The sequence below is a fragment of the Sus scrofa genome, chromosome 6, assembly GCF_054392235.1.
Source record: "Sus scrofa isolate SSC_HxYL_T2T_F1_AM1 chromosome 6, Sscrofa_HxYL_maternal_Yorkshire_Landrace_v2.0, whole genome shotgun sequence".
NCBI lineage: Eukaryota > Metazoa > Chordata > Mammalia > Artiodactyla > Suidae > Sus > Sus scrofa.
The window spans coordinates 34,247,580-34,275,065 of record NC_139388.1 but is presented as its reverse complement, the minus strand read 5'-3'; the positions used below and the strand labels follow the sequence as shown (position 1 = coordinate 34,275,065).

The 27,486-nt window shown below is 39.5% G+C and overlaps 1 protein-coding gene across 8 annotated transcripts in view; it reads right to left on the bottom strand.

The window, feature by feature from the left end:
- TOX3 (TOX high mobility group box family member 3) overlaps window positions 1-27,486 on the bottom strand; it is a 117,232-nt gene that overhangs the window by 11,332 nt on the left and 78,414 nt on the right. For 4 of the 8 annotated variants that reach the window (XM_084960295.1, XM_021094181.2, XM_021094177.2 and 1 more), the window contains 3 exons: window positions 20,254-20,319; window positions 16,002-16,256; window positions 1,469-1,738 (listed from right to left, as the gene is read on the bottom strand). In XM_084960295.1, coding sequence (XP_084816421.1) covers window positions 1,469-1,738; window positions 16,002-16,256; window positions 20,254-20,298 — 570 coding nt within the window. In that variant the 5' untranslated portion in view covers window positions 20,299-20,319. Of the gene's footprint in view, window positions 1-1,468; window positions 1,739-16,001; window positions 16,257-20,253; window positions 20,320-24,294; window positions 24,511-27,486 lie in introns of all 8 variants that reach the window. The other 4 variants (XM_021094180.2, XM_021094179.2, XM_084960293.1 and 1 more) reach the window with 2 other exon arrangements.

The following is a 27,486-nucleotide window of genomic DNA, read 5'->3' as shown; positions in this document are numbered from 1 at the left end:
TTTAATGGTTTCCTTCTCTTTGGTTCCCTCTCTTTGTAACACATTCTCTTTGTAATAGGTATACAGCCCTAGGCATCTTCCTGAAGAGTACGTGTGCTTATGCCATTCCTCTATGCAAATACTTAGCTCTCAACTACCACCAGGGGAAAAGCTACATTTCAGCCACTTGAAGAAAGAACTTCAACTTCTATTTCTTTCCTCCCCATGTCACATGGTTCATAATACCCATAAATGGCCATGTACTTCCATTACTCCCTGTACCAGAATGCTGGCTTCTCTCTCCTGCCTCACAAACTTTTATGTATCCTCTTAGACCTAATTCAAACATCACCTTCTCAATAAAGTCTTCCTCAAATCACTCTCCTAAGCAGAATCGATGACAGTCTCAGCACACCAGATACATCAGTTATACCACTCATTACATCTGGAGCTGGTTTTTTGTTTTGTTTTGTTTTTGTCTTTTGTCTTTTTAGGGCCCCACCCGGGGCATATGGAGGTTCCCAGACTAGGGGTCCAATCAGAGCTGTAGCCGCCGGCCTACATCACAGCCATAGCAACTCAGGATCCGAGCCACATCTGTGACCTGCATCACAGCTCAGAGCAATGCCAGATCCTTAACCCACTGAGCAAGGCCAGGGATCAAACCTGCAACCTCATGGTTCCTAGTTGGATTCATTAACCACTGAGCCATGACAGGAATTCCCTGGAGCTCGTTTTCAACATTGCTGTTCATTCCCAGTGGGAGGTCTCAGGGGCAGTCATTCTTCTATCACCATATCTCGAATCTCATATCATTCTTGGTTCTGGTGATACAAATCTTTGTATCACCAGCACCAAGTAAACCACCAAGCACTGGGTAGATGTATGACACATAATGAATGAATGAGGAATAAGGAATTGTGTGTCTAGAATAGGTAACTTATATGAAACAGGATATTTTTCTAGGCATTCAGAGAAGTCACACCTGCAACTAAATTTCTATTTCAAATTAGGTATATTTGAATAATATATAATTTCCCTGACAAAAGCAAAGACGGAAGGAAATTGGCCCTAAGTGATAAACATCACTGAAGATGCAAGACCATCCCATGGGGCAATAGTTCCCCCAACCAACTAGTTAAAATTTGTTCACATGGACATTAACTTAGAACCAGAGCAGTTCAGAATTTCTGGAAAGTCTAATGCAAGCCTTGCCTTTTGCACATTAGGAAAATTAAGCCTACAAGAGTTAAGTGACTTGCTCAATGCCTTACAACTAGTAGAAGCCAGATCTCACAATTTGCAGTTGAATACACTTTGCATAGAAAATAAAAGAGCGAAGGAAAAAAAATTGAGCTCTCATAAACTGAAATGCTACTCCAAATCCTTGAAGAAAAAGAAGGTAATGCCATGCATGCAGTTCAAAGACATGAGCAGGACATGATCCCAAGTTCTCTGGTGAGTTACACAGGAAAGGCAGTTCACTTACTCTGTTGGATTCATCAGCGTCCTCTTCATTGATGGAGCTGGAAGGGGAGGGAGTTGCAGATTTGCTCGCTGGAGGTGAAGGAGAAGTGTGGGGCACACTGGCACCTCCCAGATTCAACCCCAGCTGGGCACTGAGCTGAGACTGGTTGATGGTGGTGAGCTGGGCAGGAGGCATGATTCCAGAGCGAGCAGCATCTGTCATGTGGACGATGGACCTCATGACCAGGGAGGGATCCTGACGGTACTGTGACACTTGTGTGTGGCTCTGATCCTAAAGGGGCAAGAGTGAGAGGGAGACTCTTAGTTTTCCCATACATCAGTGAATTTGCAGGGGTTGGGGAGGAACCAATGGTTGAAAGGGGTCAAAAGGTACCAACTTCTGGGAATCAAATAAATACATCACGAGAATGCAATACACAGCATGACGGCAATGGTATTGCATATTTGAAAGTTGCTGAGAGAAGAGATCTTAAAAGTCCGCATCACAGGACAAGAATGTTACCTAGACTTACTATGGTGATAATTTCATCATAAATACAAATATCAAATCATTACGTTGTACACCCGAAACTAATATATGTAGTGTGTTCCTCGATTTAAAAACTCACTGAACTTATAATGTCCACTATTCCTTAGATAGATCTGACTTGTTGCAATTTTGATAGATCTGACTTTCCCCAGGATAACGGTTTCTATTAATTTATTACCTAGAAGGACTCCTGCCAGAAAGTTGAAAGGTCAAAAGCACAAACCCCAAATTACCCAGCCTAGTCTACTACACCCTAGGACTATCGCTGGATGACTTAACTAAATGATAAAGATTATTAGCAAAGGGAAGCTAAAAGTCCACCTCCTGCTTCTTACTGAGGCAACTAATGACAAAGAAAGTGTTGAAGCAGAGGTCCAGCCATTTCAGGCCCACCAGTTGGTGTGCAGTCCTTCTCATACCCAGTTCTGTTCCATTACCCTTTTCCCAGCTCTCCAAGAGGAGAGAATCAGTTCTCTCTTTTATCCTCCCAGGAATGCATATGACATGTAGAGAGGATGGGCTGGAGATGCACAGAGCAAACATCTGTTTGCTTCAGGTCATCTGCTCTGTAAAACCCTCCATGGTTAACCAGAGGGTCGTTCCAATTCTGAATTACACCGTCAATGGCATCTGGAAGTTATTCCATGTCTTTAGGATTGGTAATTTTTTTCATCTTAAACGTACATTGTTTTCTTTGCTTCAACCCACCCTGATTTAATGTACTAACGAATTTTTTTAAATATGTATAAGGAGGAGGCATTCGCTTCTCTGAAGTTTACTGCTGTCACTTCAAAAGTAGCCGTCTCTGTTTTGGGCAGTCATACAAAAGGCTTTAGAATTATTGCTACCTTATTTTTTTCACTCCAAAAAAACCCCACAAAATGAAGACATGCTTTTTTAAATGACTTACTTTAAGACTTATCATTTAAGAGGGAGTCTGTGACTTTATTGAAACCAAATTCTCTTGACTCACAATGACCCAGAATCTAATTTTATACACAAGCCTATGAATTCTTAACTCTTCCTCTTTTGAGTCTTTCTGATAAGGTTTATTTTTGCTCTTTAAAGAAACAAATGAATTATAACTCAGAGTATTTGGTTTCTTGATCTTAAACATTATAATGCCACTAAATAAGAAGCCATGGCTAGCCATAGGAAACTAGATGAATAAATTATGATCGATCATACTACAAAGTATTATGAAGCCTTTTAAAATAATGAATTAAATTGATGGGTATTGACTTAGAGCAGAGTTCCTCAATTTTGGCTCTGATGACATTTTAGACCAAATAATCCTTTATTGATAGGGGCTGTCCTTTGCATTGTAGGATGCTGACAGTAACCCTGGCCTCTACCTACTAGATGCCAGTAGCAACCTCTCTCCCCCACCAGTCATGACACTCAAAAATGTCTCCAGACATTGCCCCCTGGAGGTCAAAACTGCTCCCACTTAACCATGAATCTAGAGGTGGATGCAAGATACAGCAAGTGAAAAAAGCAAGGTGCAAAATAGTTACAGCAGGCCCTTTTTGTTTAAAAAAAAAAAAAAGTGTATTGGGAGTTTGGGATTGGCCTCTGCACCCTGAGGTCTATGAAATGATTGGCCAACGGGGACCTGCTGTACAGCACAGAGAACTCTACCCACTATTCTGTGATCATCTATGTGGGAAAAGAATCTGAAAGAGAATGGATGTGTGTACGATTATAATTGAATCACTTTGTTGTACAGCAGAAATTATCACAACCTTGTATATCAACTCTACTTCAATAAAACTTTCAGAATGAAAAAAAAATTTAAATGTGTAAACAGTGGTTACATTAGAGGAGGCTAGATTGAAAGGGTAAGCAGGGGAGTATCTTAACTTTTTCTTTTTCAAAAACCAAAACCAAAAGAAACAAACTAAAACACTCTAGTTAGGAAAAACTAAAAAGATACACACAGTCAAAATAGTCTGTATAGCTAATTGCTAGGGTTTAATAGGAAATGCACAAATTTTCCACTTCTTGACCTTTTCTGAGTTATCAAATTCCTACAGAATCTCCTGGAGAAATTTGTCACACATACCAGAACAACCCCACTCTTCCTTGTCTCACTGACAATATTTTCTTCCACTGCTCCTAAAATACTACGTTCTACTGGCAAGCGTCCTTCTGCAGACTCATATCACAAAAGTGGATTTTATGTCATCAGTTTGTCCTAATTTCTTTTTATTAGTGTTCTTCATACATTTAGCTATTTGTCTTCAAATATTTGAGCTGACTGTCCACTCTTGCATGTTCTTTGAAAGTTCCACCAATGCTTGCTAATGCCCCTTCCAGCTCCCAGTTACTGGGAATTAAGCTGTCTTATGCTTAATTTTACTCTCCAAATACATCTTTTAGAATGCTCTTAAAAAGTCCTTTCAGAGTTATTTATGTATTTCTTTTTCTTTTTACAGCTGCACCTTGGCACATGGAAGTTCCCGGGCTAGGGGTCAAATCAGAGCTGCAGCTGGTGGCAACACCAGATCCAAGCCAACCTACTTCGCAGCTCATAGCAGCGCCAGATCCTTAACCCACTGAGCGAGGCCAGGGACTGAACCTGCGTCCTCATGGACACTATGTCGGGTTCTTTACCTTTTGAGCCATAATGGGAGCTCCCAAACTTATTTAAATCTAAATGTTTTAAAATATTTACAAGCAACGCCATGGTATTTTAATTCTGACTGTATACTAGTAAAGTAGTTAACTGGCATGGCCACGAAGAATGAGATATCCTTTTCACAGCTTTCTCATTGACCGAGGAATTACTTGGCCCTCTTTACGCAAAGGCCCATGAACATCGGCATGTATAGATGTTTGATTGATGCATCCCAGACATACATATTTCACAAGGTCATCTTCAAAGAGAAGGCCAAGTTTGCTTGGCTTTATCAGCGCTTCCTGATAAAGAACGCTTTCTATCTGCCGTTTATGCCATTATTACAAACCTGGTTGCCTGAGAGCGCCTGTTGACAAATAGCCAAGGTTCACGAAAAAGGAAGAGTTACCGTATGTTGACCCCACCAGGACTTGTGCTAAGCTTACTACGAATTTTCCAATTCAACCCTCTAAATAACTTTCTGAATTAGGTACTATTATACCTCTTGTTAGATGAGAGTGAGTCCCTGGGCCATGGAGCTGGCTGGTGACGGCTTGATGGGGAAACTGTGCCCTGGGGAGCCAGGTGCCACCGTGGCGGAAGCACGCACTGACGGAGGAAAGGGGCTCTGAGCTCTCCACCGCCACCATCCCTCTTCAGCAAAAGCAACTCTCTTTTCATTTCTTTTATACGTTGAGATTCCTCGCAACATTTCTTTCTTTCTTTCTTTTTTTCCTTGTAGGGCCACACCCACAGCATATGGAAGGAAGTTCCCAGACTAGGGGTCGAATCAGAGCTATAGCTGCCGGCCTACACCACAGCCACAGCAACACGGGTTCTGAGCCACATATGCGACCTACAGCACAGCTCACAGCGATGCGGGATCCTTAATGCACTAAGCAAGGCCGGGGATCAAACCTCCGTCCTCAAGGATACTGATAGGGTTTGTAATCCTCTGAGACACAATGGGAACTCCCACATTTCGCTTTTTAAAAATTGGGTTTCCCTGCAGTGGGGAAAGTGTGCAAAACCACCCCTGAAGGATAGTGGTGATGGGGTCAAGGTCTTGCCAAAACTTAGAGCCATGCACACAGTCTTCAGATCCCAAAACTGCTGGCCCTGCCTTTCTTATCTCCCACAGGACAATACATCAAGGACCTCTGAAATATTTTCAGGCAACCTCTGAACCACATAATCAATGCATCAAAATGTGCTAGCATTTACCATGGTCCACAGTTATCCGATAATAACTTCCTATGTGTGAGGATTACAGTATAAGAAGATTAATGGTTAAAGTGTCTCTTTAGAGATTCAAGTTCCTTTAGGGCCACCGATTATTAACAACTTCCTTGAGGAACTTGGCCATCCTTAACAGCTCCAATCATTTTCTATTAAAGAAAAAAAAAAGTACCCTTTAAAAGACACTTCCTTTGATCTTAGGATTTCCACTTATCAAGAGAAAGATGTCAGCTCAGTTGAAAAGTATTAATTGGGAGTTCTTTGGTGGCTTAGCTGGTTAAGAATCCCATGTTGTCACTCCGGTGGCTTGGGTCAGGATAACTGCTGTGGCCTGGGTTCGACTCCTAGCCCAGGAACTTCCTCAGGCCATAGGCATGGCCAAAGGAAAAAAAAAAAAAAAAAACAACGGATTTATTGAGCACTTACTATGTGCCAGGCCAGAGAAGCCAGTATACTAATTATATATCTTTGAAAACTGGAAAATTACCATGTGATTCTTTTAAATATCACTGTAATTAAATAAAATTTAGAATGGATTAATAAATTGACAAAGTATAAAGCAAGAATAATCCATATATATGCATATACCTTCAAAAATAGCTCACAACTTTTCCTAGAATTAATGACATCAGAAGGAAATGTATAACCATGATATAGCCCTAAGATATTTAATGCATTTTTGCAAATCATTGTCTCTTAACTTATTACAGTTAAGCCTTGAAAGGTTTACCAATGATCACTAAAAGACAAAGTAGCGAGTGGGTTATAAGAGATTGCTATTATTGCGTTCAACAATAAGGACTGAATGCTGGTAGCTTTTCTGATACCTCTCACAATTACGTTTAATTTTACTTTTTTCTTTTTCTTTTTCTTTTTTTTTGTCATTTTAGGGCCACACCTGCAGCATATGTAAGTTTCCAGGCTAAGGGTCGAATCAGAGCTGCAGCTGCCAGCCTAAAGCCCAGCCAGAGCAACCTGGCATCTGAGCCAAGTCTGCGACCTACATTGCAGCTCATGGGCAACACCGGATCCTTAACCCACTGAGCTAGGCCAGGAATCGAACTCACATCTTCATGGATACAGTCAGGTTCATTACCGTTGAGCCACGATGAGAATTCCCAATTATGTGTTACATGGAGAGTTCATCTGCATCAGTTTCTAAATTGTTCATCCTTTGGAAACAACTCATTCTCTCTTCTTATCTCATTCTGTCTTCTAATTGATAACATTAGATAAGGGCTTCTCAACCTCAGAAGTATTGACATTTTGGTCTGGATAATTCTTTGTTGAAGGAATGCACCCAATTCTTTGCTTGCAACCCCGGAGCACTCTAGATGTTTAACAGGCTCTCTGGTCTCTACCTTCTAGGTGCCAATAGCCTCCTCTCCCCCACCAGGTTGTGCAACCAAACGTCTCCAGATGTAGGCAAGTGTTCCTTGGTGGCCAAGCCTCCCGACCCCCATGAACAGCTTTATCACACAAATACAATAGAAATCAACTTCTTGAGGGGGAGGAGGAAGGAGTGTCCACAGTTCTGTCTGTTAAAACAGACACAATGAAAATATTTTATGAACACATATGCATAAACAAGATTCAAATGGTGATAAATACTGTTAAAAAAAAATACAGGCTGTACAAAAAAACATTATTCAGGACAGGTGGCCACATTTGATTAGGTCAGCAGGAAGGGTCTCTCAAAGATGACTTTTGAGCTGATACCTAAAGAATGAAGACAAGCCAACCATGAAATGAGAAGAAAGTATGTTCCAGGCAGAGGGAAGAGCACGTGCAAAGTCTGAGGTGGGAGAGAGTGTTTGGCAAGTTTGAGAAATAAAAAGGACACCCATAGAGGTGGAGGCCAGGTAGACAAGGTGAACAGCAAAATGCAGTGGGTTTGGAGCAGCGAGAATGGGCCAGATCATGCAAGGTGGGGACATCAGGAAATGCTTTCCTGAAGGGGTCACCCACTGAGCTAAGGTATAAAGGAAGAGTAGAAGCCACATAAGTCAGAAAAAAGAGACGGGTATCCCACACAGAGAGGAAGAACATAAACGAAGTCCTGTGGCCTAAGGTAGCACTTGCGGTAAGAAAAGGAGGGGTCGGCATTACTGGCCAGGAAAGGCCAGGCTGGCCATGAAGCTGGCGAGGCCAGTAATGGCCATGAGTAACAGGTTTTGTAATCCACCCCGGATTCCATTCAGGATGTAGAAGGATGCCATTGAAAGTTTAAAGCTCGGTACTCGTCTAGTGAGGTAATTCATTCCAATATGCATTAACCGATCATACTTCATGGGCAATCCATTAACTGTGTACAACTTGGATTTAATTGTAAATAGTATGACGATAAAGATACAGCCTAATGCCTCAACCTGTGCTTTGAAGAGTACTCCAGGATGAATTTTTGCTATCAGAGAAGGTCATTCAGAATAGGGAGGTCATGAACTTCTCAGAACAGGAAGCACCTCGCCTTCTATTTGCCGGGTAAGTACCATTCAACAACACCTTTGCTCAACAATGCCTTGCTGGTTTGTGTCTGTCTTGGTTGGGGGAGTGTTCAGCTGAGGCTTGCTTCTCTCTCTACTGATGAAAGAACCTCTTTGTCTTTTTTTTTTAATATTTATTTTCCATGCTTAGTTTTTTTGTTTTTTTGGCCATGCCCTAGGCATACAGAAGTTCCCAGGCCAGGGATCACACCTGATCCACAGCAGTGACAATGCCTGATCCTTAATCACCAGGCCACCAGGGAACTCCTGTCTTTTGATTTTTTTAAAAAGCAGGAAACCAAGGAATGGATATTTCAGGTCTCAGTCCTTCCTTCGTTCTCTGAAACTGCCTAAAGCCCAATCTACTACTGAGCATTAATTATTTGAGTGAAGGGTTAAACATCTGAATAATTTTATATTAAAAAGGAAACTTTAGATCACTAGCATAAATTAAAAACTGAGATCCATGGTACTCAGAGGGATGCCAGATAAATACCAAGTAAAGTATTTAAAAAAATCCCATTATAGTCTCTCTAAAACCAGGGATCTGCCTAAGGTCCTGGGCCAGAGTTCTGCTTTTGTCTTTTTGAAAAAGGATGAAAGAGGTGTGAAAGACTTACTAGCCCCTTGACTTAATCAAGATCGAAAGAGATCAAAAAGGTGAAAAAACATCCCTACTGCGTAAATCCCTGTGTTCTATTATCATGTCTCTATTCCATATAGGGTATGTGGGTTTTGGGGGGATGGGGAGGGGAAAGGCAGGATGAGGTTTGCTCCTATTTGTTAAGCCAAGAAAACTCTACCTCCTCTCCATATTTTGGCTCCTACTTTCAGGCCTGAGGTAAGGACCAGTTCCTCCAGAGTGAATTTCCCTTTCCCTCCCATGCCTGGCATTTATCTTCTCTCTTTCACTTTGAGTAGAACATCCTCCTGCATTGGGTTTGGTTCCTTTTACAAATGTAAGATATAAGCTTTCAGATGTAGCTTTACATTTTAAATATCACACATGATTCTATTTTATTTATTTATTTACTTAATTTCATTTTATTTTTTATTTTTTGCTTTTTAGGGCCACATCCACGTGGCACACGGAGGTTTCCAGGCTGCCAGCCTACACCACGGCCACAGCAACGCCAGATCTGAGCCTCGTCTGCAACCTACACCACAGCTTATGGCAACGCCTGGATCCTTAACCCGCTGAGCGAGGCCAGGGATCAAACCCGTATCCTCATGGATACTAGTCAGACCATCTCCCCTGCGCCATGAAGGGAACTCCCTATTTTATCTATTTTTACTCAGTACTATGGTGCTTACTTCCATCTGCACTGATTTTATCACAAAGGATTTTTAAAAGTCCCATATGCAAATGTGTTTAATGCCCCTCCCATCTACATTTACAAATAAATATTCTCCGTAATGATCCAATGTTGGGTTTTCATAATAAAAGATAACATCTAATTAAGAGGCAAATAACCCAAATATATTAGCGGCCGTGATTAAATAAACACATTTTCACTATGCAGCTTTTTAATCAATATTTCTTGAGAAATGGAGTAATTAAACAATTATCAGCAATACAATCGCTTTGTGTTAATAAGTATCAGAGAACTACACATAGGAAATTCAGGCCATTTATTTTATGCTCAATTATTTAGTTATGTCCTATAGTGATGTTAAAATTTTATTTCCAAATAAACAATCAATCCGTACTTATGCATAGCTAGCATATTCCCAACCCCAAAAGAACCTGAAACAAATATAGTTATGCCAAATGCATACCGATGATAATTATAGACCTACGTACCATAAACTCCATAGTCATCAAAATATCTGCACTGAAATAGATAATTTTTACTTAATAACTACTCTCAGGGTTATAATCAAACATACATACTGATGAAAGTTTTGTGAAAAACAGTCTTCCCCAAAGTTAATTAATACTTTCTCAGCAAAATAAAAATTTTTAAAGGAGTTTTTTATAAAACAATGGTATTCTCTCATATACCCCGTAACTCCTTTGTTTTGCCAAGGAGTCAGCTCCAAGTTTATTTTATTCAATCCTAAATACAAATTTTCAAGAGGAATTCCATTCTGACACCTGTTGATACTTTAAAGACACCCTCCCATTTTTATTTTGTAGTCAAGGTGTGCTCTCAATAAAGCATATCCTTTCATTATCCTCTCATTCATTCATATGTTGGACAAAGAAAATATTTGAGAGTCTAGCATATTCCAGCCCGGACACTCTTCCAGGCCTGAGGATGAGAGTAGCCAATGAGACAGGTGAGGGCAGAGGACAGGCGGTACACAAGCAAAGGGCACCATTTCCAAGAGCGACACATGCTGTGAAGGCAAGGAAGTGAGGCAGTGGTACGCATCCCTGTAAAAACCATTTAAGCCATCAGGCCACTTTTATTTGGGAGACTGAGTAATATAAAAGGGTGTGTCTACTGTCTCTGATCCCCCCAGGGGAAGTACTGCCAATGCTACAGGAGATTCCAACTGCAGATACACATGTTAAAAGCAAGATACAGGGAAATACAGACTAACTTTTTAATAACACTTTTCCTTGAATGTGATAAATCGAGCAAATAATCACACGTCACACTTCACAAGAGCTAGCTGGGTTTTGTACAAGTTCAGAACATGCTCCTTCTTGAATACATGATCCTAAAGTAAACTCAACCTTTCGGACGCTCATAGATTTGGGATCAGTAGGCATTTCTAGGCCAAGAATAGAGAATATTTCTTTTAAGCTCTGTATGGTCCAAGGCTGTTCGCTCTACCAAGAAAGGGAGCTGAGAAAATGTCTGTGGCCTGGGTGTTTGGGGCAGACAAGTGTCAAGGTGCAGTAACAGCCCAACTAAAGTCGACTTTGAACAGCGGGCCTCTTTGAAGCAGTAATCAGACTCTGAATTTTTGCATTCCATGGAAGAGACACGGCTAATCAAGAAATCAATTTTTAAAATGATTCGTCTCCAATGATTCAGAAAAATAAATAGCACTTAGTAGGTGCTCAGGAAATGTCTGCTGAAGTTAATAGGGTTTCAATTTGCAAACGTGGACGTTGCAGATAGGTTCCATTCCGTGCAAAGTGCATTATTTTGCTTATGTGAGCCGTGCCTTTTCTTGTTAACTTAAAATAAAAATACGTTTCAACCATAACTTGGCCAAAAATAAACATTACTGAAGTAATCATTCAATTTGTATGAAAAATTGTTGGTTCCCCCAATGGCTACGTGGTAATCGTCCTGTGGAATTTAACTCTGCAGCCTCTATTGACAATGGCAATGAACACGTCCATAACAATAATAAGGGCTTGTTTTAATAGAACGTTCCACGCATTAAACACATTAATGACCCATGAAATAACTGTTTTATCTGTAACACATTAAGCGACACTGCTAAAACAATGTATTAATTGAAAGTCTGCTATTTCTCTTAGTGTTAGATTTTGGAAAGTATAAAAACGGCATGAACGTTATTTCGTGAAAACAACAATAACTCAAAATTAGAGCCATGCTAAATGACTGTGTGAAAACTAAAAAAAACTTCTAAACTAAGCTTGGTAATCTTAGAAGTATTGTTTTGATACGTTCCCATTTTTCTGATCAAAAATGATGTCTTATGACTTCAGAGCTTTATGATTATTTTAAAAGCTGATAACTTTTCTTCTCTATGTGCATACCTTCTACAGGACTTTTTTTCCCCCCTCTCTTATTCTTTCTTTAATAAGTACAGAGACTGCCATACTCAAATTTACCTCCCTTACTTGCATCTTTTTCAATTTTCGAATACCATGTTCGATGTGACGAGAGCACCAAAAGCATTGTCTATAAATATGTGCTCTCACAATTAAGTCCAAAGCGATATCAAACAGAAGATGTCGGTCCTCTAAACATGAAATATAATGCATGAAGAAAACGTACGTGAATTATCAGTGTGTTTCATAAATTCTCTTTTGGGGGGCATACAAAAAAATATCAGACTAGAGACAATTATTTTACTGTCTGTTTCCTGGATATCAAAGAGAATTTTGAAATTCATCAAAGCTAACCTTCTGTTATGTACAACAGGCTAAGCTGAAAAGAATGTTAACAAGTTCAATTTTCATTCAATCAGCACTACTGCTCTCTGAAATGTTTCATTGCAGGAAAGAAATAAAAATAATCTATATGGTAATTATGAGGATGAATCCCCCAGTAACTTTCAGCTACATGAAAGGTCAGTTCTATTCAAGATATTTTATCAGTCTCCTGCACATACTCCTGTCCTGTCATTTTAAATCTGAACAGCATTTTATTTTCCCATTTACAGCTACCTGCAGAATTAAGTACTTAAGCCAAATAAGAAAAAAAAAAAAAAAAGAAAGAAAGAAAGAAATGTTGAATGCTGGCAAAGGCTATAATAGCATAGAGATAAATCGTTCAGCTGCTCTCTCTCAAGCCTCTAGGGCTGCAGATTTTTCTTCTCCTGGTGCACTGTGGGTATTCAAAACTTGTTCAACATGATTTCATTTCATTTCAGGCACTGCCTGAGAAAACTAAATTACAGAATCAATCATACAGAAGGTCAGAGTGAGACTTCATTACAAGTATTGCATGCTTGCATGAATATCTTTCATTTATGACTGACCCAATATGTCACAATAGCTGTCTAGTAAAAATAATCCACTTTCTGAAATTGATGTACTACTGATGTCAGTGCTACTCAGCAGGCTGGGCAGATTATAGAGAGGTGTTAAAAAAAAAAAAAAGACCCTTTGGAGCGCACGTTGTAGATTTTTAGGATTGCAATCTTTTGTAGATTAAAATAATTTCCAGATGATCATCTGAACTGACAATAATGCTTAGAGGTAAAGGATTTTTAACCAGACCATTACTGCTGATTTCGTCCTGCCAACCACATCCTGTTTTAAAATATACGTATCCACAACAAGCAAATCAAGGTTGTTCTTTGAAGTCACAAATGCATCGACTTTCCATGTTTTTCAACAATTCGCTTTTGAATACCGGGGCATTATTTGCATATTTTGAAATGGCAATGTTAATCATTAGACTCTTTTTAATCTCCCCCTTTCCTTTTTTGTCCTTGCTTTCTGGGTTTTGTTTTTTTTTTTCTTTTTTCTTTTTTTAAAATCTAATGACACACATTTAAGGAAGATAAACATGTTGTGCTGGTCGCCAACAAAAAAACACAGCTAATCAGTAATGTGACAAACTGTCACTCTTTCGAAAGGAAAACCAATGAAGCTCTGAAGAAAAGCTGGTTCAATACCACATAAACAAGCTGGCTTTTCTCCGTATATGATGGTCTTAATTCACCATGGCAATCCTCAACCGACAGCCATATTCATTTGAATAATAAAACTTCTTACTTGCATAAGGTATGAAATAGCCAGTGCACACTAGGAAGCCGAATGCATGATATATCAAGTATTATTTATTATTTTTCTGGTGACCTTCCTAAGGGAAATCTCCGAGGAGCTGCTGGGGTGCATTATGATGTAGCCAGCCACCTCGGTACCCGCAGGGAAATACAGAAGAACCTTGACATAACCTATTTTTAACCATGCCTCTGGCGATTCTGAATTCAAGTTTATAGGTGAACATGTCAGGTAGTACACAGAACAAAGCCGACGACACATTGTATTCATCATAATTCTGTCCCGGTACATTTTATTTTTTTCCAACATTTGTGATTTAAAATCCCATGACATTTCTTCAAGGTGAAATTCTACTAGAATTTTCAACAAGATTGGTTTGTTTCCAGCCCAAAGAAATATCATTCGGGTTCAGCAAAACTTCAGAAAGGCACCAATAAATGTGATGAGGTCCATGTAAATACCATGACAACAGCCTGCACTTAGCTGGAGTGCTTATACTTTTAAAAATCAATGAAATAATTCAACTGCTTTAGTGATTAGCAATACATTACAAAAGAAGCATTAAAAATTGAGTCCTCTCTCCCAATGCCAGTCCGTGAAAGCATTGTTCTTTAAGTGTATGTGAATATCATAATTATTTTATGATTCCATCTTTAGTTCTTTCCAATATAGTAAATTCAATTGACCATGAAATGAAATTTCATAGTCAAAATGCCTCCTTTACACTTTTTTATAGCAGCAATAACAGTTTTATAGCTTTAAGGCAAGGTAATTCATCAGATGTTTAATTTAAAGGCAGATTCTTATATTATTAATAAATATTTACCAATTTAATAAAGCACACATTTTAGCATGCATTATAGGGTCTTTTAACTATTTCCCTAACTTAAATGAGCCTGGCTGAGCATCTATGAATGATGGTGAACCTTGGGCAAACTCCCTTGGTGACTAAACACCCTTTTTATTTTTATTATTTTCCAGGCACAACCCTGCGAGCCTGACGGTAGAGGAACAGAGGACAGAACCCTCCCTTCCAGTGTCAAAGGGACAAAAATGTAAGAAAGTCCACAGGAAACAATTATTTGCGATGGCAAGGAACGTTTATGAATACTTAATGACCCTTTCCCGACTGTTCCCTGCATTCTTTTCTAACAAGAAAAAAAAGTAAAAATAAAAACCCCGATGTGCAGCTCAAACACAAAAGATCACAGGCAAAGAAAATTATGTTGCCGCAATCCTATTTGGGAAAGTAATCTTATATTTCAGAGCGCACACGGAATCTTTGCACCGCTAATCCACTACATATTTTGCAATCATCTGTTGTTATCTGGGGAATTAACAATGAAACCAATAAACATCACTGGCATGGTCATAATGTGCAGAGAAATATGTAAACAAGCAATAGGATTTGTTTTTTGTTATACCAACACATCTGTTTCATTTGATCCCAACAAACTATTAATCTTGTTTTAAAATGTCTGCTTTCGTACCTCACCTAGATAGACCCAAATGCCTTATATACTATGGTGGAAAAAAACAATCCCAGCAGAAGAGTTTAAAATACTTAAGCAGATTTACTCTGGTGATCGCTGACTATAATTGCGCACTAAGAAAAATAGAACCAAAATTATTGCATTAGCAATCTTGGCTCTCTGGAGTGCCTTCTTCGGTGTTTGCGGTAATAAATAACACCATTAGGTATATTTCACACAATAACCTGCTCTATATGTTCCTCTGCTGGTTATAAGCAATTATTCTTTCTCCCTTTGTCCAGATCACAGTCTGATATTTCATTTCAGGTAGCAGCAAATCATGTGTCCTAAACAGGTTATAAGCCAACAAATGCAAAAAACCTAGGCACCTGATAAGGGCTTTCATTTCTTAAAAACCAAAACAAAACAAAACCAAAAAAACCGAAAAAAAAAAAAAAAAACACCTCTCCTGGGCAGACCTTCAACTCAAGTACACGTCTTTGTTAAACCCAAGGCAGGGAAGGTTGGCTGTTTTCAAACCAATGAATCAGCCTTAGAAATCATTTCAAACCAGAAGGATCATGTTGGGTCATCCTCTTTCAAGTAACTGTTAACCAACCCAACACCCTCTTGTCCAACACCAGGGACTCATCCCGAACCTATATTTAAATGGCACTGGGAAGAACAGTCCACCTGCTCACCGGGAGACAGGCATGCACGGACGAGAACACGGGCTCTCAGATCGTCACCCTGAGAAGTGAACACAATAAATAAAACACTTTCAAGCAGTACATCTGCTGCCTACCATGTGCAACCCACTGCTGTGAAGCACGCCGTCTTGTTCCACGAGATTCCTTGAGATGGTAATGGAAGGAAGATCCAGGCTTTGAGGGGGAAACTGGGGTGTGAATTCACTTCCTTGGGAAGGCAACGCATCGCTGAGGCCTTGAAACGGTAGAAGTACATCAGGCATGCCCAGGGCGGGGTCTGACTCTGGAGGTGGCGTGATTGGGGGTATTTCAAACTCCTCATCCCCGAGACTTGGTGTGTGGAATGTCTGCTAAAAGGAAACAAAATACACGTATCTTCATCTTCTGATCCTGTTATCTTATTTCTCCTGGGCGGGAACACATGCAAACACTATAGAGCGAGGCCCAATATTTATTTCTCAAAGGAAAACATCTTAAAACACAGACTTCCATATATAAAGTTTTGCTGATCATTCTGATTAAAGATTTAAGTCTCATTATCATATGGTTTTAATGGAGTATCAGTATTAACAGTTTTTTAATGCGTACTTAATTAGCAACATCTGTCTCTGTTGTTAGTTGGAGCACCAGCGACATTAGATTTGGCTATATAACAAATTGCCACTTTATTGATATGTTAGTGAAACAGCTCAAACACTTACATTATCCACATGCTTCATAAAATGCTGACGCTTTTGTGGTTCACACACACGTTAGGGCAGAAGGGAACATTACACATATTTACTTTCTGCCACAACATGTGAAGCAAGTCGTGTTAACTGTATGGTTTGCTTTTTTAATTTCCTTATTGGTTTATTCTCAAGTGCAATGAATGCTTCCGTGGAAACTGGTACTATTTGTAAGAGCGCATTTTACATAAGGATTATCAGAGCCTACATAGCCAGTGCTTTTATCCGAATGCGAAGGAGGGCTATTTTCTTTCATGTGAAGATTTTGATATATATTTATCAGAACACTTTTCTGCCCGTCCTCAGCTTTTAAAGACTATAGAACAAGCATTGAGAGATATTGATAGAAATGTACTAATGCTATGGATGCTGCTCTTTTCCTTAGACAAGTGTTCTTTCTCAAGACCTAAGTAGATAATGGACTGCTTTCTTGACTGCTACTTAGAGTCTTAAAGATAGTGTTTTCACACAGGGCCTTGGGATGTAAATCAGGGCTGTTTTGCAGAACCCCACGAACCACCTTTCTTAAAAGAGAACTTAGATTTCTGTGGGGGGACAGGTCAAGGTCTAGAAAGAATATCCTCTTTGGTAGGGTGAAGGGATTGGGGCGGAGGGGCTCAGATATTTTTAGTCCTAGCTCAGCGGGTCAACATTATAGTTCATTTATTATTAATGGTACTTTTGGAAGAATGAATCGGTGCAAGATAACTTGAATCTGCTATAATTGGTTAAGAGAACTAATTAAGAGTTGAAAATCATCATGCATCAAGCTATCGATAATGATAAAACTTAAACACCATTTAAGAGACAATAGAAACAAACTCAAGGGAAAAAAATTTTCTTGCATATAGAACCCATCAACGGCTACTTGTATCTCATCGGAAATAAAGAGGTCACAAGCTATGGGAGTGTATGGCTGGACAACTGAACATCTTGAGGTTCTTAGCAGATTCAACAGATGCAAAACCTCTGAGCATCATAACACATTGGAAAGCTAGAATGAAATATGAGATCTTCTGGCATACTTAGTCTAATAACAACCCCTCCAAAGATGTCACTTTCTTACTGGGGTACCCCGAGTTCTCAAACACAAAGGGATGAATTGGCCACAAGCGTTGTTGGCTAATGAATGTAGCCCTATGGCTGCATTTGCCGTTATTTTGGCACTAATGTGGTCTAGTAACAGATGCAACTGTAATTTGTGACTCATTTGCTACCCCATTACTGCTTAATGAAATCTAACATATCACATTAACAATACGGATAAACACTCATTCTTGATATGTGGCATTTGGCTGTTTTCATTACCACTGTAATTAACACTTGAAATATTATTTCAATAAATATTTAAAGTACTTTAAAAATGGTCAGGGTAATCATGACACAGACAGAAAACATAACGCAAATGTGTGAATTTCAAACTCAGAGTGTCTTAGTCCCCATGGTGCTATCTATGGGGTGATAGCTATGGGAAGGGAATTGGTTTCAGGCACAATTTTGACTTTACAGCATCAAACCTCAAGTCTTCCTGAATTAGTCTGCACTCATTAAAATGTTGAAAAATCAGATAAATTTACTTTTAATGCAGTGATTGGGAAATCAGGCACATCCTATAATGGAGTGCAGTAACACTTGGGCCTCATTTTTGTTCAAGAAAAGATGTACAGTGAAATCATTACATAAGATTACCTTTTAAATGCTAACATAAAGCATGCCTTATGCTAGGCAGTCAAAATTAAGGAGGTTTTCAGGTTTTTTTTGGTTTGTTTATAAATAAGGAGATGTATTTTATACATAATATGTCTCTCCAGCATATTTTTAAAGACAAATTAATTTTAAGCTAGAATTTAAAATATCACTATTTCATAACCTAATAAAACAATACCATAAAATTATATAACTAAGAAAATGCTAAACTCTTAAATGACTTTCCTTGAGTGGTAAGACATTAAATGTGAAGTTAAGCATTCCTTAGAGAAAAGAGTAATCAAAACACTGGCTATCTAAAATTATAAAAATAACCATGTATGGCATCAACCAAAAAAAGACACTGACTTTTGCAGCGATGCCATAGGACCAATATCAGATTAATCAGCTAGAATTTATATGATTACTTTTTATAGATATTGACTTTTCAGTGTTTACCTTGTACATGTTAAAGTAGTATGTACATGGTTAAATACCATCTGTACTGAAATGTTCAAAACATTTGTTCCTTTTGATAAAAATGCAAATCTGGAGAACTGTTGTATCAACATATAACAGCCAATGTCTGACACGGTGAATTATCACAGCTGGAATTAAATTGTCTCTGAACAGCTGCTGGCAGAAGAGCTTTCATCAATGTTTGATTCAAATGTAGGGAAAAAAAATCCTACAGAATGAAACATCATGTTGTCCTTACAGATGGGGTTTGTGCTCATTATCACAAACAACACAGCAGCCAGTGCCAAACAATATTCCCTTATCTAGGCAGTCTTCTTGGTTAGAGATGATGGTCACTGCAAAAATGGTTCATCTACCAATATCCTTAGTTCTTGCTTCCCCACTTTTTCTGATAATTTCTCCACGTTAATTTCTTTCATATCACTTGCTTCCCGGTACCAAGATCATTTACAAAGCCATTATGATTTTCATTCTCTGGGGTCAGGCTGGTTCCGCATCCTATATCTGAATGTATTTGGAAAATGAAGACTTTATTATAGGACCCACAAGAGGAAATGTTCCATTTGGACCAATTGCATTTCTGCTTGCTCTTGGTTTAAAATCTTAATCTCACACGGTCCACCATTTTTAGGAAAACAGTCCTTGATCTAATCAAGATTGAGGCTTTTGTTTTTTGTTTTGTTTCTTCCTGGAGGGCAGGTCAGTGTGACTAGACAGCAGCCCTAAGTCTAAGGAGGGGATACAGTGAAAACAGCAACAAAGAGACGTGTCCATGTGTGCTGGTAAACTTCAGACAAACCCAGAGCCATCATGGGGCTGCCTTTAGATTCCATTGCTCTGTTTTCCCAGCTATCACTAAGTCTTAGAGCATGCCCACTCATTCATTTATTCATTCATTCATTACATTTTTACTAAGCATCTACTACGTGCCAGGCACTGTACTCAGCTGTGAGGATCTAACAAAAAATAAAACACATTCTACATCACTCCCACAGAAGACCCAAGAAACTATAATACCATTCTGCCACACTATTCCCAAACCATGGCAACTTAATGAAGTTATCCCCAGAGCTATGTGAAGTTTAAGTATTTTCTATTTGAAGTCCCTTCCATCCTAGTTTCCAAAATAACCTCTTATCTGTATAGACACCAATATAGTTTGGACAGACAGATTTTCTATCCTTTCTTCTACATTTACTTTTATTTGCATCTATATTCTTTTCATCAAGAGATATGTGTGTGAATTACTGTCTGTAACAGCCGATGGACAAGGGATCAAGGCCTGTCAGGTTATTTTCTCTTCCAATAGGTTTTTCTCATTTCTCCTCCAAAGTCATTACCTTGTGCCACGTAAGAGCAAGATAAATTCGATACTTTGCTTTTCCCTTCCAGCCTTTTAAATGATCTAAATACCGTACAAAACATGAACAAACACATTAAAGCAGACACCTACCTCGCTGGCTGCAAAGAAAGCGTTGTTGGCCTCAGCCATATTCATGTAGTTATTGTTATTTGCAAACTGAAAGAAAACAGATTGGTTTACGTTAATATGCAGCACCGTAAAGAAGAATTCTGGGGGTTTACGTAATGCTCAGATGGGATTTGGAAAGAATACTGATGCTATGAGATAAAAGGGTGGTTTGACTCGGACCAAATGGGAACTGTGGCAGGTTTCAGAGCACCATGCTATATATATGCTGTCGCTTGGTGCCCTCTGAAAAATAAAGCACAGAGTTAAGCTAACGCAATCATTCTAGAAAATGATGTTGTTTCTCATCAAGACCAATAGCGAAGGGAGAGAACTGCAAACATTTGGCCAACTGGTCACTAGTGGGTGGTGTTTATCGAACTGGCATTTGTCAGAGGGTAGAAGGAAAAGAGTTTCCAAGAAAATCACCTTGACACATTTTTTTAAAGCATGTTGGGATTTCATAGCTTACTTTTCAAGAACAGATGTCACAAGTGTGGGTAGGTTAAAATGTGAATTAAAGTGAAGAGAATCCAATTCCCGGGACTCAAATTCTTTTTTCTCGTGAATGGGGTGTGGCATGAATGTAAATAAATAGTAAGACTAAAGAATATTTTTTAAATTTCCAAGCAGAGTTTCAAACCATATCTCTACCCATCAGAGCTGTTGAAAACAGTGGTATTTAATCTCTCAATGTAACATTAAGTGCAAAGAGGTTTAAAAAGTAAGCGGGATCCTATGAACACAGCAATTTTTACTTAATTCCCTGACACAATAGCCCATTCATACCACCACAAATAAGACTGTATCAGCATTTCAGACATAAGCTCTTTACTTCTAGAGACCTGTTATCAAAATGTAAAACTTGGATTTTGGCAAAAAATGTATTTTCAGGTTCAGATGGTCTAAGCAGGCACGTTTTGTTGCTTTAAACATTCTGTTATCAGTCTGGCAATATGGAAAGGCTCTGTGAGCTTAATTATCTGGAGCTCTATTATTTTCATGATTTTTAAATGGCAAAAGAATGCCCTTCTTTGTATAAACTGTATTATTTCCTTCCTTTCATCCATCAAATAACATATAGGTTTGGTCCCCAAAGGGTGAAATGTATGTATCCATTCTCTACTATAAACAGAGGTAGTAATTATTTAAAGTAATAGGCACAATTTTCCCAAAGAGATAGATAGCTAGCTAGAGAGACAGAGATTCACAGACAGATAAATCTAGAGAGTAAATATAGATACAGACACATAAACATGAGAAACCCAGTAATCCTCCTTCCAATAAACCTGCAAACACTTATTTCCGAGGGGCTCTCAGACCCTGACTCTGAACCTGTAGGATTCGTGCACAGAAGCGGGATTGACATGCAACACTTTATCATGTCAGGGATCCAAGAATGAAGCAGGATTTATACCGAAGACTCTAATGGTTCCAGAACGCTGCTATGGTCCGCAGATGCAAAATCCCACCCTGAAAAACGACATCTAAGTACATACTCACACAATGAGCCCTCAGATTCATTTGGATAAGTATCTTTATAAGAATTTCTGAAAGATGCACTTGTTTGCGCTTAAGAAAGACCTTTATCTAGTTTCTCTGCAGGCATGTGATGTCAGAAACACGTGGTGATGGCTTCACAGATGTATACTGATCTCCAAACTCATCGAGTTGGGTACATTAAATATGTGAAGGGATTTTTTGGTATGTCCACCATATCTTCACAAAATGTTTTTAAAAAGATTAAAAAAAAAAAAAAAACCCATGAGCAAAGTACGTGCACATGCACACATATTTTCTCCCACTTTTCTACAGTGTTAAATATACACAAGAGAAAGGATAGGTTTTTGTCTTGGAGGGTTTGATGAATTAATGATCCTAAAATTAAGATCTCGGGCCTCCATTTCAAATGTTCTTTGGGGGTTCTGTGAGAACTTGGGTCGCGATGTGTATTCTGTGTACCAGTCCTTTTCCCCAAACCTCCCTACAGCCTGTACCACAACTTTACTGTTATTTAAATGTAGTTTTTTTTTTTTGCAGGGGAATTAGAAATCCATTTAAGGCAAACAGCTCATTATCAGAGAGTATTTTTTAAGATTAAACTCACTTATTATCTAATAGCACCTAAAACAACAAAGAAAAATAAAATGGCTATTAAACTAAGGGCCTAAACAATTCAAAAAACAAATTAAGCTTAGAGTGAAATAAGAACTGGGTTAGAAATCCTCTTCTGAACAGTTAGTATGCGAATGTAATTACTGAAGAAACTACAGCTAATCAGCTGTGAATTGTATCCATTAATTAGTATTTGCCCTGGAGAAATGAGAAAAATCAGTAACAACGCTGGCACGGCGTGTGCTGATGAGCCACGCGACGGCCGCGCCGCAGTTACTCAAGCAGGTGGCTCCAGTGGTCCACGTAATTTGAAAAGCTCTCACCTGAAGTACTGAGCTGGAATTACAAAGCACTCCTTGCATATCTTTTGTATCTATATAAGGCCGTAATTAATGGCTTTTAATTTGGAAACACTTGGCGATCAGGCGGGAACAGTTATAAATCATCTCAAAGAGAAGCAAAGATTTCTGTTCTGCTTGGGTGAAAATATCTCCTTTACAAAGATGGTGTCAAACACCTTGCAGGCAATCATCTCCTGTGCAGGTGGCTGCGCTTCTGGTTTAGAGCAGGAAAGTAGTCAGAGAAATACAGAATGCCCAGTTCAATCTGGCTTTCAAAAAACAAACCAACCAAAAAAACCCACTTCTTAAAAAGTATAAGTATATTCTGGAGTTCCCGTCGTGGTGCAGTGGTTAACGAATCCAACTAGGAACCATGAGGTTGCGGGTTCGGTCCCTGCCCTTGCTCAGTGGGTTAAGGATCCGGCGTTGCCGTGAGCTGTGGTGTGGGTTGCAGACGCGGCTCGGATCCCGCGTTGCTGTGGCTCTGGCGTAGGCCGGTGGCTACAGCTCCGATTCGACCCCTAGCCTGGGAACCTCCATATGCCGTGAAAGTGACCCAAGAAAATAGCAAAAAAGACAAAAAAAAAAAAAAAAAAAAAAAAAAGCAGAAGTATATCCCGTGCAGTGTTTGGGATATACTTACACTAATATATATATATTTTTAATTTATTGGGCATTCAAATTTAACCAAGTGTTGTGTGTTTTTATTTGTTATATCCGGTCACCCTACTACGGAGTGATGAACCTGAGCAGGAAGAAAGGGATGCCGCTTTTCTTTGTATTTACCTCATCTGGTAATGCTAGCTTAATTTTATTTATTTTGTTTTAAATGATGATCTCTGAATCTTATTTGTTTTGTTTTGTGTAAGAACAGATCCGATTCGGAGAGAAAAAAGTGATCCTTTGGCGGTAGAGTTCTAACATAATGACCTCCGAACAATTAACTTTAACTGAATTGTGTACACTCAAATTTACTTGATGTTCTGAGACCATGCCATCGTAAACACATTAAATTACCCAAAAACCCTAGGTCCACAAGGGAAGGGCCCTCAGCTGTGTTCACCACCATCTCCCCCAGAACTAACAACAATGCCTGGCATATTGTGAGCCCCCCCAATATTTGTTGAAGGGAGTACAAGAGGGAGAAAGGTCGATCACATTTTAACTTCATAAAGTTAAGATGACTGTATCATAATCACCATTCTAACTGAAGCGGTTTTATCACTTAGCTTTTGATGATGATGATGAGAATGGTAATACTGGCAAAGTCCTCCACATGCATTATCTCATTTAACTTTCCAGAGGGGGACCAAATGTAATTTATTCTCCCGACAACCAGTTAGAGAAATGTCCTTACTGGCCCTGTTTTACAGATGAGCACACTGAGACTTCTCGGGGTCAGAAAATGGCAGCTTTCTATGATTCTTTCTTGCCCCAAACCACAGATTCAATCATGGAAATCTGACATCACTCCTCCCTCACAATCTGTATGATGTACTTCCAAGCGCCACAAAAACTTGAATATTTCACTCAGTGATCAATTTTAAAACTTTATTTTTAATCATCTTACCCAAAGCTGGAGTTTTCCATAGGCGACCTCAAATTATCTAAGTCTGGTAAAATGCTCCTCAAGAAAAGGGTTCCAAAGTCCAGTAAGTTTGGGAAAGGCTGCAGATCACTCCTCTCGCTTAGATGAGTCACAATGCTCACCATAAAGTTAAAGGCTCTGAGAAGTCCTGCAGTTTACTCTTCAGTAAATATTTATGTGCTTACAATGTGCAAGACACTGGAGACAAAATGACGAAAAAGATAGTAAGGGTCCTACCTGGATGAAGCTGACATTTCTCCATAAGTGGGAGACAATAAGCTCTTCACCCCCAAATTTGCTGTGGAACACTTCCTTTTTGTGTCCCCCACAACATCCTGTGGGAACACCCTTTGGGAAACCTATTCCAAATGCTTTATTGACAATACTATCTTCTTTTCCCTGAATCCTCCTTAAAAAAGCTGATATCTTAATTTCACATCATGGTAAAGTTTATGCATTGTACAAACCAGCTAAACATAAATTTCTAAATTATGCATGTTAAGTCACCTTAATTTGGCCTATTTCCCAACTTTCTGGCTGGTAACTCTCCACTGATGTTCCTTCAAAGATCCCCTGCCCAACGATATAAGATTCTTCCATGTGATTTTAAGACTCAAAACAAAAATATTTCACATAAAGAATTAGCAGGTTAAAGAGTTAACTACTCTAAAGAGCATTTTAAAACATTATGAAAGAAACAGGCCACCTCTAATGGTTTTAAGGACCATATCTATGTAGGGAGACGGTCACTGTGAAGCAGGGGCATTTATGAGGTGCACTGGTGATGATGGGTCCTTTCCAATTTGATTGGCTCTGATAGACATGCTCCCCAAAGATAGAATCCCCAAAGATATCATTATAAAGCAGAACTAAATTACTCTGCGTGTTGAACTTCTGTATCTTAATGATTTCACAAAAGAACATCTTCATTGTACTTGGAGGTAGATTTGGTTTTGCTGCTTGATGAGTAATTATCACTTCGGCAAATACAATTTATGAAGGACATCCGTTAACAAGGAGCATTGCAGGATTGAAAAAACATTTATTAAAGGCCGTCGCGTCCGTGGCCCGGCTAACCATGTGAAGTGCCAGAGGAAATTAATGGAGAGTGTTAAGTCTAGCTCGTCCAGCACAAGGCTTGGAAGACAGTGGAACAGCAGACAATAACCCATCTGTAATCACAAGACGAATACTTCAGCTTGATGAGTCCACACAACATCATTTTCACTGAAATTATTTTGACACCCATGTGAAGAACTGTATAGGCTTCTAATAAAGCAGCATTAACTACAGGGTATCAAATGGCTGAAGAGCACAAATTTAATCCTGAAAAAAAAAAAAGATAATCCTTCCAATTCTCCTTTCTTTTTTCCCATTAGATTTGTTAGCAGACACCATCCAATTTGATGCCTCAGTAAGGACATCTGTCAAGTTGCTTACACAAATGAACTGCGCCACCGTGGATCAAGTGCACCAAGCATGGTCGCGTGGTCTCATGACGGAGAAGGCTGCCGTGCTAAGTTCACACACTCTCCAAGGCTCTGGTAACCACCCCGTGGAAAAGAACTTCCCAGAGATAATCAGGTTTTAACCATGTTCAGCAGTGGTAATCTGGTCTAAGATACAAAGCCCCAAAGAGTGAACACAAGCCCAATACGGCGAATGATAATGATAAATGGATGGTCAGAGGGGTGGATCTGGAGCGACACCTCAGGAAACAAAAGAATGACTTAGTGAATAAAGTCGGTCTGTGCCAAAGGTCAGAAAGTCCACAACAGCCTAGAAACAAAGCAACTGCAAGCCGGGAGGCATAATTAGCAGAACACACATATATACCTGCGATTCGGCTAATTATGCAATTATATACAGAGAGAATGATATGCACACACACATATATCATACACACATGTACGTACATACACACATGTACGTACATACATATACACATGTACATACATACATGCGCACACATGCATTAACAGCTCAAATACAAAGCAAGATTTTTTTTTTTGAGGAAGTAAACTTTCCAAAATATCATTTGCCTTCGCATATGCTCTAAGTCTGTAATTATCTCCCGAGCACCAGACTCATATATACAACTGTCCACAGCTCTTCCCCTTGGATGGCATCAGGCATCTCAATCATATGAGCAAAACTGAATTCCTCATTTCCCCCCACCCACCGCCTTCCCCATCTCCTTTGATGGGGAAGTGACTCAGTTCCGGTGACTCAGGCCAAAAAGCATCCTTGAATCCACTCTTTCTCTCGCCCTTCCTCCACCACATCATCAAAAGATTCTGTTGGCTCATCTTTCCAATTATATCCAAAGCTGACCGCCTGCCACCCCCTCCACGGGACTCACACAGGCCCAAGCCATCCGTCTCCTCCTGGATTCTGCTGTAGCCTCCTGGCAGGTCCCGCCAGCACTGCCGTGCTCCCCCCAGAGTCTATTCTCAGCCCAGAGCCAAAGGGATGCTTTGAAAATCCAAGTCAGATCACATCCCTACTCTGCTCAAAACTTTGCGATGGCTTCCCATTCATTCAGGGAAGAAGCCCAAGTCCTTACAATGGCCTATTTCTTCTCTGAGTCTCACCAGTGTTCTCCCTGCGGGCTTATCCTACCCCCGTCCTGCCGCTGGCCTCCTTGCTGGTCCCTCAAGACCTGCAACACATTCCCATCTCAGGCCCTTTGCACTGGCTGTTTCCTCTGGCCAGATTGCCGTGGCTCCAAGTGTCCCCATGGCTTGCCCACTCCCCTCCTGTTGAGTCTTTTCTCAAATGCCACCTTCTCTCTAACCATCACAGAAGACGTCTTTGCAGCCCCGGCTCCACACCCAACAGGCTACCCTTCTTTCCGGATTGATTTTTTTCCATAACCCTTTTCAACATATTTATTATCTTTCTCCCCCCACTAGACTGTAAATTTAATGAGAATAAGAGTGCGTTAACTACTGTTTACTCTGACGTCCCAGTGCCAGAGTGTTTGATACATAGTAGGTGTCTAATAGATCCCAATTAAACAAACAGAAGAATTAATTTCTAGATGCGAAATGATGGTGCGTCGAACAGTCCTCCCAGCCAAACAGAGCAGTTCAAGTGAAAAGGACAAACCAAGCATCCATCACCAGAGGTCTCTCTACAAACCATACCTATGGGAAGACAGTCATAATAGGA